The following is a 14035-nucleotide window of genomic DNA, read 5'->3' on the forward strand; positions in this document are numbered from 1 at the left end:
TTGCCTGGATCACAAGTTTTGCATTTTGAATTTGGCCGGGATAAGCATGAGATGTTTCACTTCAGATATAATTCAAATGACCCACGAGGGAACTTTTATCAAACAAGGTTTATTTAAGGATATAGTTAACATGTATAGTAAGAAAATTAGCAATAACTTCTATCAATTACAAAGAAAAAACAGGACAACTACTATCTCTAATGTGTTCCAATCAAAACTAAAACCTTCCATAGACAAAACCCTTTAAGCATGTTCAATGCAGCAAAGACTAATGCTCACGTGATACTGGAAATTGAGTCTTTGGTTGAAGTCTGCAGTCCTCTGGATTCACTCAGAACAAGTTAAAGTCAAAAGAGCTTCTCAGAACTCCAGGGAGAGACTCCCTGGTCAAGCCACCAACTGCAGAATCTTTGCTACAGAAAGGTAAGACCTTTCTTTCAGATAGCCAGCAGAATTTTCAAAACAACAGGGAGAGAGGGAAAACACTTCCTTTTAGCTTGCTGTCCCTTCTCACTGCAACTCTCACTGCAGCCAAACCCAACTCTCACTGCAGCCAAACCCAACTCTCACTGCAGCCAAACACAAAATGAAACCTTAAACTCACTGAAAAAAAACTGTCCAAAAACACGTGACCGTCCTCCTAACAATGCAGGATCGTAAAACTAATCCCAGAGTAAACACAAACAACCGCATTGGAGCAACGTAAGAAGCAAGAAAAGGACATTTCCAGTCAAGCCGGCAACAATGACATCACTGAAGCTGTGAGAGCTGCAGAAAACATGATTTTTAAAAAACTTTCTTCCAAGTACACTAACGTCACAGTTGTATTATCCACCTGATACCTGTCATAAGCACACTTCTTCATGTTAATCTCGATCTCTTTTGTCAACAGGAAACTCTGGATTTGTTTGCCCTGCCTTTTCCCTTCGAAGGAATATACTGTGAGTGCGCCCAAACTATCTCTTCTTTGAAGGTAGCCCATTGTTCAGCTAATATTTTTCCTGCCAGCCTTTCATTCCAATTTTTTTGGCCCAGATCTGTTCCTTTCCCATTGAAGGTGGCTTTGCCCCAGCTAATTATTCCTAATCTAAAGTCTTTTTTGTCCTTTTTCATAGGCAACCTAATCCTGATGATCATGCTCTCCTAAATCGAAAACAGAAAATGCTGTCAGGTTTGACAGCTTCTTTGGAGAGAGAACAGAGCCAACGTTTTGAGTCTGGATGACCCTTCATCAGAACGGTCCCTAAATGTTCTCCTACTGATATTTGATCCACCTAATTCCCAAGAACCAGGTCCAGCAGTCCTCCCTCGATGGACAGGAAACATAACTGCGGCAGAAAAATTTCCCTTAAACACAATCTAGGAACACTAGTCCCTCTCAGCCCTTTACACTACTACTATCCCATTCTATATTTGGATAAGTAAAGCCCACAAGTGTAACTACTTTATTATTCTTACAGCTTGCTGTAATTTCCTTGCAAATGTTCTTCTATATACTTTGCACTTGCTGATGGCTTATAGACTACGCCAAGCAATGTAATTGCATCTTTCTTCTTCCTTAGCTTGAGCTAAATAGATTCTGTCCTTGACCCCTCTGAGATATCCTCTCTCTCTGACACTGCAGTGCTCTCCTTAAACAATAAAGCACCATGTATCCCTCTTTTCATCCTTTCCCATCTTTCCTGGACATCTTTTATCCAGGAGTATTTAACACCCGATCCTGCCAGGTCTCTCTTACAACCACAACGTCATCATCCTCCACAGAAACTGCAAGACCTGCTGAGTTTTTCCAGAATTTTCTGCTTTTGTTTCAGATTATAGCATCTGCAATATTTTGGTTTTATCACATTTCTATGTTAGTCTACACCTGCAATGCACCAATGTTAATAATTGCACTCCATGCATTCACATTCTTGCACAGTAACCCTGATTTTGATTTTATTACTTTCTTCCCTTACCCTAACCTCACCTAATAACTTACCATTCTCTATATCTCGTGCTCTATCACTTCCAGTTTTCTGTAGGTTTCTCCTGGTTCCCATTCCCCTGCCAAGTTTGTTTAAATCTTCCCCAATGGCACTTGCAAATCACACTGCAAGGAACTCAGTCCCAGCTCTATTGGGGTGCAGCTCATCCGACCTGTACAGGTCACAACACCCTCAGAGCCAGTCCCAATGTCCCAAGAATATAAAGCCCTCCATCCTGCACCATCTTTCCAGCTGTTTAACCCTCCTATTTTTACAGTAATTTGTGCGTGGTAATGGGAGTAATCCAGAAATAACCACTTTTGAAGTCCCACTTGCTAATTTCCTACCTGGATCCTTAAATTCTGACTGCAGGACCACATCCCTCTTTCTGCCTACGCCAAAATACCAATGAGTACCATGACTGCTGGCTGTTCACCCTCCACTTCGGAGTGCTGTGCAGACAATCCGTGACATCCTTGACCCTGGCAGCAGGGAAGCAACACACCAGTGTGCATCACGTCAACTGCTGCAGAAATGCTTGTCTATTCCCCTAACTATCGAATCATTATTATTCTTCCAGTCTTCCCTTCATCCCCTGATACAGCTGAACCACTCATGGTTGCATGGTTTTGGCTCCAGCTGAACTCCCCAGATGAACTAACACTTTTATCAGTATTCAAAGCAAAGTACTGCTTGGAGAATGGGATGCTCCCCGGGGACTTCTTCACGACCTGCCTGTTTGTATTTGACTGTCTGGTGATCATCCATTCCCTTGCTCCCTGCATACTCATAGGTTGCAGGGTTACCACAGCTATAGATGTGCTATCTACAAAGCTCTCAACCTCACAGATGCAGTGCAGTGATGCCAACTGCTTTACACAAGTTCCAAAAATCCAGAGTTCAAGTTGTTGCAACTGATGACACTCTCTGCACAAATAGTTGTCCAGGTTATGGGAAGTGTTCTGCAGTTACCACATAGCACAGGATGTACATTCTAGACGTTGGAGCAGCCCTGCCATTTCTCTAGCTGGTAGTTAATAATCTTACTACTACTAATAAACCTATAAATTACTAATAAGCCTTGCTACAAATAATAACAGTAAGAAATCTCTCAACACCAGGTTAAAGTCCAACAGGTTTATTTGGTAGCAAATACCATAAGCTTTCGGAGCAGAGCTCCTTCGTCAGATGGAGTGGATATCCTAAGTGTGTTGATGAAGGTAGGGCAGTTGATGTCATATACATGGATTTTAGTAAGGCGTTTGATAAGGTCCCCCATGGTCGGCTTATGATGAAAGTGAGGAGGTGTGGGATAGAGGGAAAGTTGGACGATTGGATAGGCAACTGGCTGTCTGACCGAAGACAGAGGGTGGTGGTCGATGGAAAATTTTCGGATTGGAGGCAGGTTGCTAGCGGTGTGCCGCAGGGATCAGTGCTTGGTCCTCTGCTCTTTGTGATTTTTATTAATGACTTAGAGGAGGGGGCTGAAGGGTGGATCAGTAAATTTGCTGATGACACCAAGATTGGTGGAGTAGTGGATGAGGTGGAGGGCTGTTGTAGGCTGCAAAGAGACATAGATAGGATGCAAAGCTGGGCTGAAAAATGGCAAATGGAGTTTAACCCTGATAAATGTGAGGTGATTCATTTTGGTAGGACTAATTTAAATGTGGATTACAGGGTCAAAGGTAGGGTTCTGAAGACTGTGGAGGAACAGAGAGATCTTGGGGTCCATATCCACAGATCTCTAAAGGTTGCCACTCAAGTGGATAGAGCTGTGAAGAAGGCCTGTAGTGTGTTAGCTTTTATTAACAGGGGGTTGGAGTTTAAGAGCCGTGGGGTTATGCTGCAACTGTACAGGACCTTGGTGAGACCACATTTGGAATATCGTGTGCAGTTCTGGTCACCTCACTATAGGAAGGATGTGGAAGCGCTGGAAGGAGTGCAGAGGAGATTTACCAGGATGCTGCCTGGTTTGGAGGGTAGGTCATATGAGGAAAGGTTGAGGGAGCTAGGGCTATTCTCTCTGGAGCGGAGGAGGCTGAGGGGAGACTTAATAGAGGTGTATAAAATGATGAAGGGGATAGATAGAGTGAACGTTCAAAGACTATTTCCTCGGGTGGATGGAGCTATTACAAGGGGGCATAACTATAGGGTTCGTGGTGGGAGATACAGGACGGATATCAGAGGTAGGTTCTTTACGCAGAGAGTGGTTGGGGTGTGGAATGGACTGCCTGCAGTGATAGTGGAGTCAGACACTTTAGAAACATTTAAGCGTTTATTGGATAGGCACATGGAGCACACCAGGATGATAGGGAGTGGGATAGCTTGATCTTGGTTTCAGATAAAGCTCGGCACAACATCGTGGGCTGAAGGGCCTGTTCTGTGCTGTACTGTTCTATGTTCTATGTTCTATGAGTCAGAGGCAGGAGCTCTATATGTTCAAACTTCTCGTCACCCTCAGAGTGAACTCTCGCTCTCTCCTGCGCTGTTTTATGCCCTCCTGTGATCTCCTTCCCGCCCCTCTCAGAGTGAACTCCCACTCTCCCCTGCCCTGTTTTGTGCTCCACTGTGTTGTCGCCCTCAATGAAGTCTCGCTCTTTCTTGTACTGCTTTAGCCCCGTTATGTTCTCAGTCCTTCCCACTGCTCTGGAGTACAGCCAGTCTGATATTGCTGGCATTATATTATCACCCAAAATACTGCCCTATGAGAGGCTTGGATTTCTTTTCTTGATGTTGCTGAATGGTCACTCATTCCTTTTGCATTCAATCTTAAAGGGCAGTCGACTGATCTTTCAACTGTTTATTTTCTCATTGTCTTCCCTTTTGGGTCTCTTGTTTCCCTCCGAGGGCTCTTTTTGCCCTCTCGAGGGATCCCTTGTTGCACTTCTTCTGGGGTCTCTTGTTGCCTTCGGCAGAGTTTCTCTCTCTCTATCAGGGGTTTCTTGCTGTCCTTGGTGGAGTCTCTCTCTCTCTCTCTGGGGTCTCTTGTTGCCCTTGATGGGGGGGTACCCTCTCTATCTGGGGTTTCAAGCTGCCCTCGGCGGAGTTGCCCTCTCTCTGGGGTCACTTGTTACTCTCGACAGAGCTGCCCTCAAGTCTCTGAGGTCTCTTGCTGCCCTCGGCAGAGTTGCCCTCTCTCTGGGCTCTCTTCTAATTTGCTATGCACAGCCCGTTTTTTTCTTGCTTTAAATTTTCTTCCGTTTTTAAGACTGAGTGTGGCAACCATGTTTGTCATACAGGTTGTAGTTACCAGGATACGGTTGGCTTCCCTTGTTTTTTGAGGTCTTTTTGCTGGGAAGATCTTTGAAAAAGCTTTTTTTTAAATGGGACATGAACATCACTGGTTGGGCCAGAATTTATTGCTCATCCCTAACTGCCATCCATTTGAAAGTCAACCACATTATTATGGATATGGCTCTGGAGTCACAGTTAGGCCACACCAAGTAAAGACGGCAGATTTCCTCCCCTAAAGGACATTAGTGAATCAGCAACAATCAACAATGGTTTCATGATCATCATTGGACCTTTTAATTCCAAATTTTTATTGAATTCAAATTTCACCATCTGCTGTGGTGGAATTTGAACCCAGGTCTCCAGATCTTGCTCTGGAGGTCCCTGGGTTACTAGTCCAGTGACAACACCAGTGTCCACTGCCTCCCCAGATGTTGCATTTTGCAACAAATTAATAATGAAGGTAGAGTGTACTCTACTGTACTCTACTGGGCTTGGAACTTGCTTATGGTTCTGCTTTAGTTTGGGACAAAATTTGCTTTCCTTGTTTTAAAATGAGAGTGCTTGAAGCCACTTTCCTTCAGTTTAGAACGCTTTTCAAAACTAAGATTTCAACATTTCCAAAATGTTTGGAAGTGCTGCATTCCGAGTATATTGTAACTCTGCGGGAACTATTCCTCCTTTTTTAACTGTGCACTGCAGATTTTTGTATTTAACTCTGTCAGATTTTCCTGCAATCTACCTGCCTTTTTGTACATTTTTTGATACTGCAGCTGTCTTTGAACTTCTGCAATCCACTGAACCTGTGGGGCTGCCACCTAGTCTACAATGTAGGTACAGCTTCTTATTTTTCAGATGCTTTTGCACCCTGTCTGTGTCACTCAGGTCATTGCAATTTTCTTTGGGGTTGTTTTTTTTCAACTTTTCATTCAAGTTATCTTTTTAGTGCGCACCTCACTAGTTTCTAGTCCAGCTTCAGTTTTCTGTACCTTGAAATAACTGTTCTGGGTTCATGCATTTACCTTTCCTATCATAGCAGGTCACCATATCTGATTATAAGAGATCCCTCTGCTGCCTCCATGTCACTCACCTGAGGAAGCAGCAGCGCTCCGAAAGCTCGTGATTCCAAATAAACATTTTGGATTTTTACCTGGTGTTGTGAGACTTCTTACTGTGCCTCCATGTTGTAATACTATGCTTGGTGATGTCTCAATGAGGGGGGCTTGAGACTTTTATATTTAAACATAAATCATTTATTGCTAGTCTTTATCTATTTACAAATCCAAGGTATGGTCATGCATGAAGATGTTCCATGGGGGCAGGCTGCTTACTTAGAGCGTTGCTCTGGACTGTTCTCTCCCAGGATCACTTACCACGTGACGGTATACATCATACCCTAGGCGGTGCTATTCTCCAGTCCCACGTTAACCCTTGCTCTGCAGAGCATCTTTACATTACAATGACATGCAGGCACATAGCACAACACTTACCTTTCCAGTCTCTTCCTCCAATGTTTCATAAAGTTTGATGCTATAGTGATGGATTTTCTTCAAATTGATCCCAGGGTGAAAATATGTTATTAAACCAGCCTAATGGAAAATAAAATATTTGGATTTAAGACGTAAATAAACATAAGGAAACATGTAAGTGGCAGAAAATCTTACCTAAGAGGACAAGAACAAACAACTCTTTCAAATTGAACTATTGAAGAATTATTTAGATGAAAAAGAATTTTGCAACTGTTCCAACTCTTTATATTAGAATGCAGAAAATGTACAGCAAAAGCCACAATTTATTATTCTAAGTGAGAAATTAATTCTATTTTTCATTTTTTTATTACCCACACGAAGAATTTATTACTGTTGAGTAGTTACATGTTTAAATTAAGGCTCTATATTGAGAAATTCTGTACAAAACATATTATTGTAATGTCCTGAAAGTGTACCAAGTGTTTAGTGAATTGTAACATGATTAAAAATAAGCCATTATTGTGACCTGCCATTTCCTCGTAATGTTGCCTGCCTCAAAATCTGACGCGCACTGTATCCGCTCGGCTTAGTGTTGGCACTTTCACCTCTAAGTTTTTTAGTTACAGCCTCAAGACCCATTTCAAGACTTCAACACAATCTAGGTTGATACTGCAGAGCAGTACTAAGTGCTATCTTGTATGTATGTTAAACTAAGGTCATATAGACCTGTTTACATGGATGTGAAAGAACACATGGTACTAGTTGAAGAAAAGGGATGTCCTGTTGGTGTCCCTCCCTCAATCATAACCCCCAAAACAGATTATCCGATTATATATCTCATCTGTGTGTGGGACCATCTTGGGTGGAAGTTGGCTGCTGCATCGGCCTGCAAAACAGTTGGCAGACTTCAAAAGCAATTTGCTAGCTTAAAACACTTTGGGACGGACTGTTAGTCTGAAAGGCACTATATAAATATAAGAGTTTTCTTTAACATGTAAGCAAAGCAGAAAGCACCATCAGTTAGTAGCAGTAGATCACAATGATTCTGCAGTTTCAACCTCTTTACACAAAAACTTCAAAATAGATGAGAGTTCATCAACACAAAAACGCTTTCAAAATGATTAGTCAAGTTTAAAACTAACAGAAACATATCCCAACGATTCAGTACAGCAGATTTAGGAAGGTTAAACAATTCAGGTATGTTTCTAGTTAGTGTTAGACCTAGCTGTGTAATCAAGTTTCCAATGGACAGATCGTGGAATCAAGGACGTAACTAAAATGGATAAATTCCTGGTCTACCGATGGTTTGTCAATGCATGCAATGAGTTAGAATGACATTGAATGAATAGCAAACATAAATGTGCTTATACTGCACACGATTCTCTTCTCACCCATTTACACCTCACCCTATCGGCAGAGCATACTCCTTTCACCAATTTGTGTTTATCTAGCTTCCCCTAAGTTCATCTATGTTCCTCGCCCCACATTCTAACTACTCTCTGGTTAAGACATTCCTCCTGAACTCCCTTTTGAATTTCTGAATGGCCATCTTATGTTTATGGACTAAGAACAGAAAATGCTGGAAATACTCAATTGGTCCAGTATCATCTGCAGAGGAACAGAATTAACACTTCAGATCGACCTTCCACCAGAACTGATTGACAAAATGTCATTAACCTGAAATGTTAACTCTGTTTCTCCCTCCACAGGTGCTGCCTGCCTTGCCGTATATTTCTAGTATTTTCTATTATTTTAGTTTTCCAATCTCTGCAGTATTTTGCTTAGATATTTATGGGCTGTTAGACTTGGTCTCCCCATAAGTGGAAACAACTTCTCTACATTTACCTATCAAATGTTCTATAATCTTAAAGATCTCTTTGAGATCACTGCTCAGACTTCCCTTTTCTAGAGAAAACAGCCGTAGCATGTTTATTCTCTCACCCGATACAATTTCTGGTATCGCCCATGTCATTAGTTTTGCACTATCTCCAATTCCTCTTTAACTTTTATAATATGGAAATCAGAACTGTGCCCAGTACTCTAAATTTGGTCTTTTAACGGTGCCATAAAAAATTAACGTAACCTCCTTCTAGGAATGAACCCTCGTGGTTTGTTTGCTTTTTAAAAGGCTTTATTTACCTGTGTTAGAACTTACAGATTTCACTGGATGAAATTAGCACAATTAATAAACATATTCATCATCACTGCTAAAAATATTTAAACATATTTAATATTTAAACACCAATTTTTCAAAAATGCCTTGAATTCACTATTAGGTTCCTGAAAATTAGACATGGTTAGAATCCAGATTTAGAATTTAGATCTAATAACAAGTTACTATGGGGAACATGATAGGATAGTGATTATGTTATTAGACTAGTAATCAAGAGACTTGGACTCACAATTTAGAGACGTGAATTCAATTCCCACCATAGCAGCTAGGGAATTTAAGTTTAATTGATTATAAATAGATCAGGAATAAAAAGCTAGTATTAATAATGATGTTGATAAAACTAATGTTTTTCATAAAACTCCCTTTGATTCATCGATGTATTTTCAGGGAGCAAGTTTACTGCCCTTACCAATTCTGGTCTACATGTCTCCAGACCCTGAACAATGTGGTTCACTCTTAACTGCCTTCTGAAATGGCCCAGCAAGCCATTCGGTTATAGTCAAGAAGGTGGCTTACCATCTCTTTCTCAAGGACAATTGGAGATGGACAATAAATGCTGGCCTTGCCAGCACTGCCTGTGACTGCAAATGACAGAAGCTTGACCTAATGTTCCATACTATTCCAGAATGATTAGCTCTTACCAGAATGATTAGCTCTTACCATGCTGAAGTTTCTTTCTGCTAATTTTCCCTCATTCCTTTCCCCTGCATCTCTCCATCATGCGCTTATCAAAAAGACATCTTGATGACCACTTCTGCCAATTCCATACTATAGATGGTGATAAAATCAATTAAGTAACTACAGCACAGATTCAGCTCAATGAGTCCTTGCTGGGAGTGGAGCAATTTTAGTTTGAGGGACATTCTGATATTCCATTCCTTCATTTTGATTTGATTTGTTATTGTCACATGTATTAATATACAGTGAAAAGTATTGTTTCTTGTGCGCCGTACAGCCAAAGCATACCGTTCATAGAGAAGGAAACGAGAGAGTGCAGAATGTAGTGTTACAGTCATAGCTAGGGTGTAGAGAAAGATCAACTTAATGCTTCACTTCATGTGAAGAAGCCTGGGCCACATTCTTTCATCTAGCTGAGTTGCCCCTCACTGTCATCACTTCTGTAAAATCAGTTAGGGCTACCTGGAATTCTAACTATCAAAGAAGATTTTGTAGCAAACACACCATAAATGCATTCTTTATTATTTTGCTACCAATGACAAACAGAAACTCTTCACCCTATGTTGAAATCTAGTCTAAATCCTCTACATGGAGCAGTATTTCTGGACTTTTAAGAAAGTACGTTGTGGCAAACATTCTGTATTGTAGAAGTGTCAATTTTCCAAGAAATAATCAAACACTCTCGTTCGCTACTTGCAGCAGCCTTTATTTACATGCATTTATTTAACTGGCCATTGTGCTTAAATTTTAGGATGCAACTGAATATAGATTCAATCGTATAGAAAATGGGAAAGACTCAAATACTAGGTAATATTTCAGAGCACACATATATAATTACACTGAAATTATTTTCCAGGAGTGTAAATGATGGTGAAAAAAACATGTGCTGCAGCAGAAAAAATACATTATTTTAAACATGTTTACGATAATACAGGTTAATTAACATGTTTTTACTGAGTAATGAACGGATTAGTAATTGGGACACAGCAATGGAGTAGTTAACATATCATAGACCATGCAGTGTGCACATACTACAAAACTACAAATAAATAAAAATGTCACTTTTCATTGTACATTTGACATCAAAAAGAATCTTAAGAAACTGTACATTTACAATATAGCTACACTATATGCATCACACTATTAACAAAGTGCATTAAGTACAAAAGGATAAATATATAAAACATAGTGGAATATCACAGCCTTTATATGTATTATCAATCAGTAAAATATCCAGATATATCATTGCTTGTCAAATCGTGTAATATTAATGATCATCAAATCGTGTGATTCCATCAGGGGAGCCCGTCGTCTGCCGTTGCCCCCCTCCAAAGAAAATGGAAAACAATTAACAGAAAGCAATAAGAAATCACTTTTTCCAATATTATATATATATATTTAGAATACCATTCTCTGGAGAGTGCTTCAAATCTTGTGAATGCAATGTTGGCTGCAATTTTACCGTCCCACCCGACATCGGAACGGGCAGACCATGGCAAGGTCCGTTGACCTCAGACGGGATTTTACAGTTTCGGGATGAGCGAGGTCGTAAAATCCCACCCTATGGCTTTAAAACACAACTTGCACTTTTCTAAGATAAAAGCAAAATGCTGCGGATGCTGGAATCTGAAACAAAAACAGAAAATGCTGGAAAATCTCAGCAGGTCTGATAGTATCTGTGGAGAGAGAATAGAGCCTCCCTCCACAGACGCTGTCAGACCTGCTAAGATTTTACAGCATTATCTGTTTTTGTTAAACTTTTCTGATGTGTTTACAATGTCATTTACATCCCTACAGCACTCTATAAACTTTTCCTCATATCTCGGATACTTTCCTCCTAAGATTATGGTGATTATAGGGGATGGATTTTGTCATACGTAATCCCCACCTTCTGTCGAGAATATTTCTTGCCCAAGTACAAATCTGTGTGCCAGAAGTCAGAAAATTGTTCACAGTAATACAAACTGAAGATGTGAGCTGGCGAACCACTCAACTTCTGCCTTCATTGTTTGTGGTGTTATCTAAGCCCATTTGACTATTCACACATTCCCAAATATTATAGAAACTGTCCAGAATTGCTTTATATCTGAACAGGGAACATTACTTAATGTATTCATTGTAGAATATACTGCAAGTGTCAAACTGGCGTTGTGTTTGTCAAGTGACATAAAGGATTTCATGGCACTTGTTCGAAACGAAACAGAGTTCTCCCAGTACCCTGGCTAACATTCACCTGTAAACTAACATGACCAAAAAAAAGAGTTCAATTACTTTATTCCTGTTTGTAGAACTTCGCTGTAAACAAATTGCCTAATGTTGACTTGCCCAATAGTAACTTCATTTCAACAGGAATTTATTGACCTTTAGGATAGCCTGAGGACATGAAATGTAGTTTATAGGGCAAGTTTTTTCTCCCTGACAGCCTTGCCTGTTGCACTGCCATAATTCTGACAGCCCCACATTTAAGTTAAAGTTTATTTATTAGTGCCACCAGTAGGCTTACATTAACACTGCAATGAAGTTACTGTGAAAGTCCCCTAGTCGCCACACTCCGGCACCTGTTCAGGTACACTGAGGGAGAATTTAGCACAGCCAAGCACCTAACCAGCACGTCTTTCAGACTGTGGGAAGAAACCAGAGCACCCGGAGGACACCCACACAGACACGGGGAGAACGTGCAGACTCTACACAGACAGTGACCCAAGCCAGGAATCGAACCCGGGTCCCCAGCGCTGTGAGGCAGCAGCGCTAACCGCTGTGCCACACCGTGCCACCCATTGAAGTGCTCAATCATATTGCCATCAGTTGACACATGCAGCAATACGTAACTTCAATTCTGTTATAATGCCTGCACTCCTAAACTGACACTGATTTGTAAGTTATGTCAACCAAACTGTTGCATTTTACCTCAAGTATGTTTGTTTTCAAGAAGGGAAAAGATTCAAATGACAGCAAAGGTTGCTTTTCAGAGTAAATTAATATTTCCTTACTGCGTGCCATGTAGAGCCTGCTGTTAGCTCCGATTTTTCCAGCAAAATCACATCTTTCATCCCTGCTTTGGCGAGATGATAAGCCAGGCTAACTCCGACACAGCCACCTCCAATAATCACTGTTTCCGCTCTATCTTTCCACCGTTTTGCAGGGGATTGTGGCTGTTCATTTTCGTTGCTAATGTACGGAAGAACACAAAGAATTAATACAATTATTTCAAACTGTGTCACAGGCTGCATTGTATCACACGATAAAGTATTGAGAAACTTCATATATTCTTACACATAGACCATATTATACATATTTTGCATATAACTCGGAAGCTCTTTAGTGTCATTACTGTTCCCTTTAATATGCTCCCAACCATACTTTGATGAAACACTCACATTGCTATATGTATAGTCCGATTCACTGTAAGGACTGCCTCAGCACAGAATATGTGCCAAATGCATCTTACTGCAAAAATGCAAGCAGATCCAAGTAACGGCTAAAGGCAATTGTCCTCATCTGATCAGGTCATTATCACCAAGAGAGCTGGTGTGGGGAGATGGTGGTGTAGTGGCAATGTCACTGGACTAGTAATCGAGAGACCTAAGCTCATGCTTTGGGGGGGGGGGGCATGGGTTCAAATCCACCATGTTTAAAATTCAAAAATAAATCTGGAACATAAAGGTAGTTGTGGCAATGGTCGCCATGAAGCTTCCTACTGTCAAAACCCATCTGGTTGACATTTGAGAAGGAAAATCTGCCATCCTCTAACTGGTCTTGCCTACATATATGACTCCAGACCCATAGCTAGCCACTCAATTCAGTGGCAAATAGGGATGGGTAACCGAATGCTCACGTCCCACGAAAAAGGAAGACATGGACACAGTTAGGATGCAGTGGATTTTCTCCCTCTGCTGTGCGTTCAGCACGTTCCCCCACACTGGGGCTTCCCATCTCACAGAGGGCTTCTGAGCACATTCTAATCTTAGACTCAAATCAGAGCAAGTGAAAGAGGAGAGCGGGGTTGGAGAGAACAAAAATAAAGAGATATATAGAGCTCATCTCAATCTGCAAACGAGCCTGCAGGGGAATATTGCCTGTCCAATGTACACCAGTAAGTGTACACCATGCAACAGCCAGGATTTTGGTCACAGCGACTCAACAAACATGTTTCTTTATTTGCACGGAATGGAATATGATCAATGCCCGCAAGATGAAGCACCCAAATGGCAGAGCATGCAGAGGGTCTGCAGAGAACAAGGCTGGCTTCTGAAGGCACTCACTCACTCACCCCTCCGCGGATGGTGCGCTGCCTACGGGACGGACAGGAATCCAGCGGCAGAGCTCAGCTCCAACAGCCCGCTTCCCACCGAGGGAAGGCTTTAGCAGGCGCCACATGGCCAGATCCTTCAAACAAAACACTGCCGGGGCTATAGAGCTGCACAAAACAAACCCCCCTCCCCCTCACAGAGTCTGTGCACAAACTCCCCACCACCAGAAATCCCTAACTCTGGACACACTCCCTCACTCTGCAGCCC

At 41.5% G+C, this 14035-nt stretch overlaps 1 protein-coding gene across 2 annotated transcripts in view; it reads right to left on the minus strand.

Annotated features, from left to right (window-relative positions):
• The window catches only part of dmgdh (dimethylglycine dehydrogenase), a 111071-nt gene extending 97149 nt beyond the window's left edge, over positions 1-13922 (minus strand). Inside the window, exons 1-3 of one of the 2 annotated variants that reach the window (XM_078214975.1) lie at positions 13789-13922; positions 12509-12686; positions 6689-6787 (exon numbers count right to left, since the gene is read on the minus strand). In XM_078214975.1, coding sequence (XP_078071101.1) covers positions 6689-6787; positions 12509-12686; positions 13789-13895 — 384 coding nt within the window. In that variant the 5' untranslated portion in view covers positions 13896-13922. Of the gene's footprint in view, positions 1-6688; positions 6788-12508; positions 12687-13780 lie in introns of both variants that reach the window. The other variant, XM_078214976.1, reaches the window with a different exon arrangement.
• Positions 13923-14035: the final 113 nt, after the last annotated feature.

Source organism: Mustelus asterias, chromosome 6, assembly GCF_964213995.1.
Source record: "Mustelus asterias chromosome 6, sMusAst1.hap1.1, whole genome shotgun sequence".
NCBI lineage: Eukaryota > Metazoa > Chordata > Chondrichthyes > Carcharhiniformes > Triakidae > Mustelus > Mustelus asterias.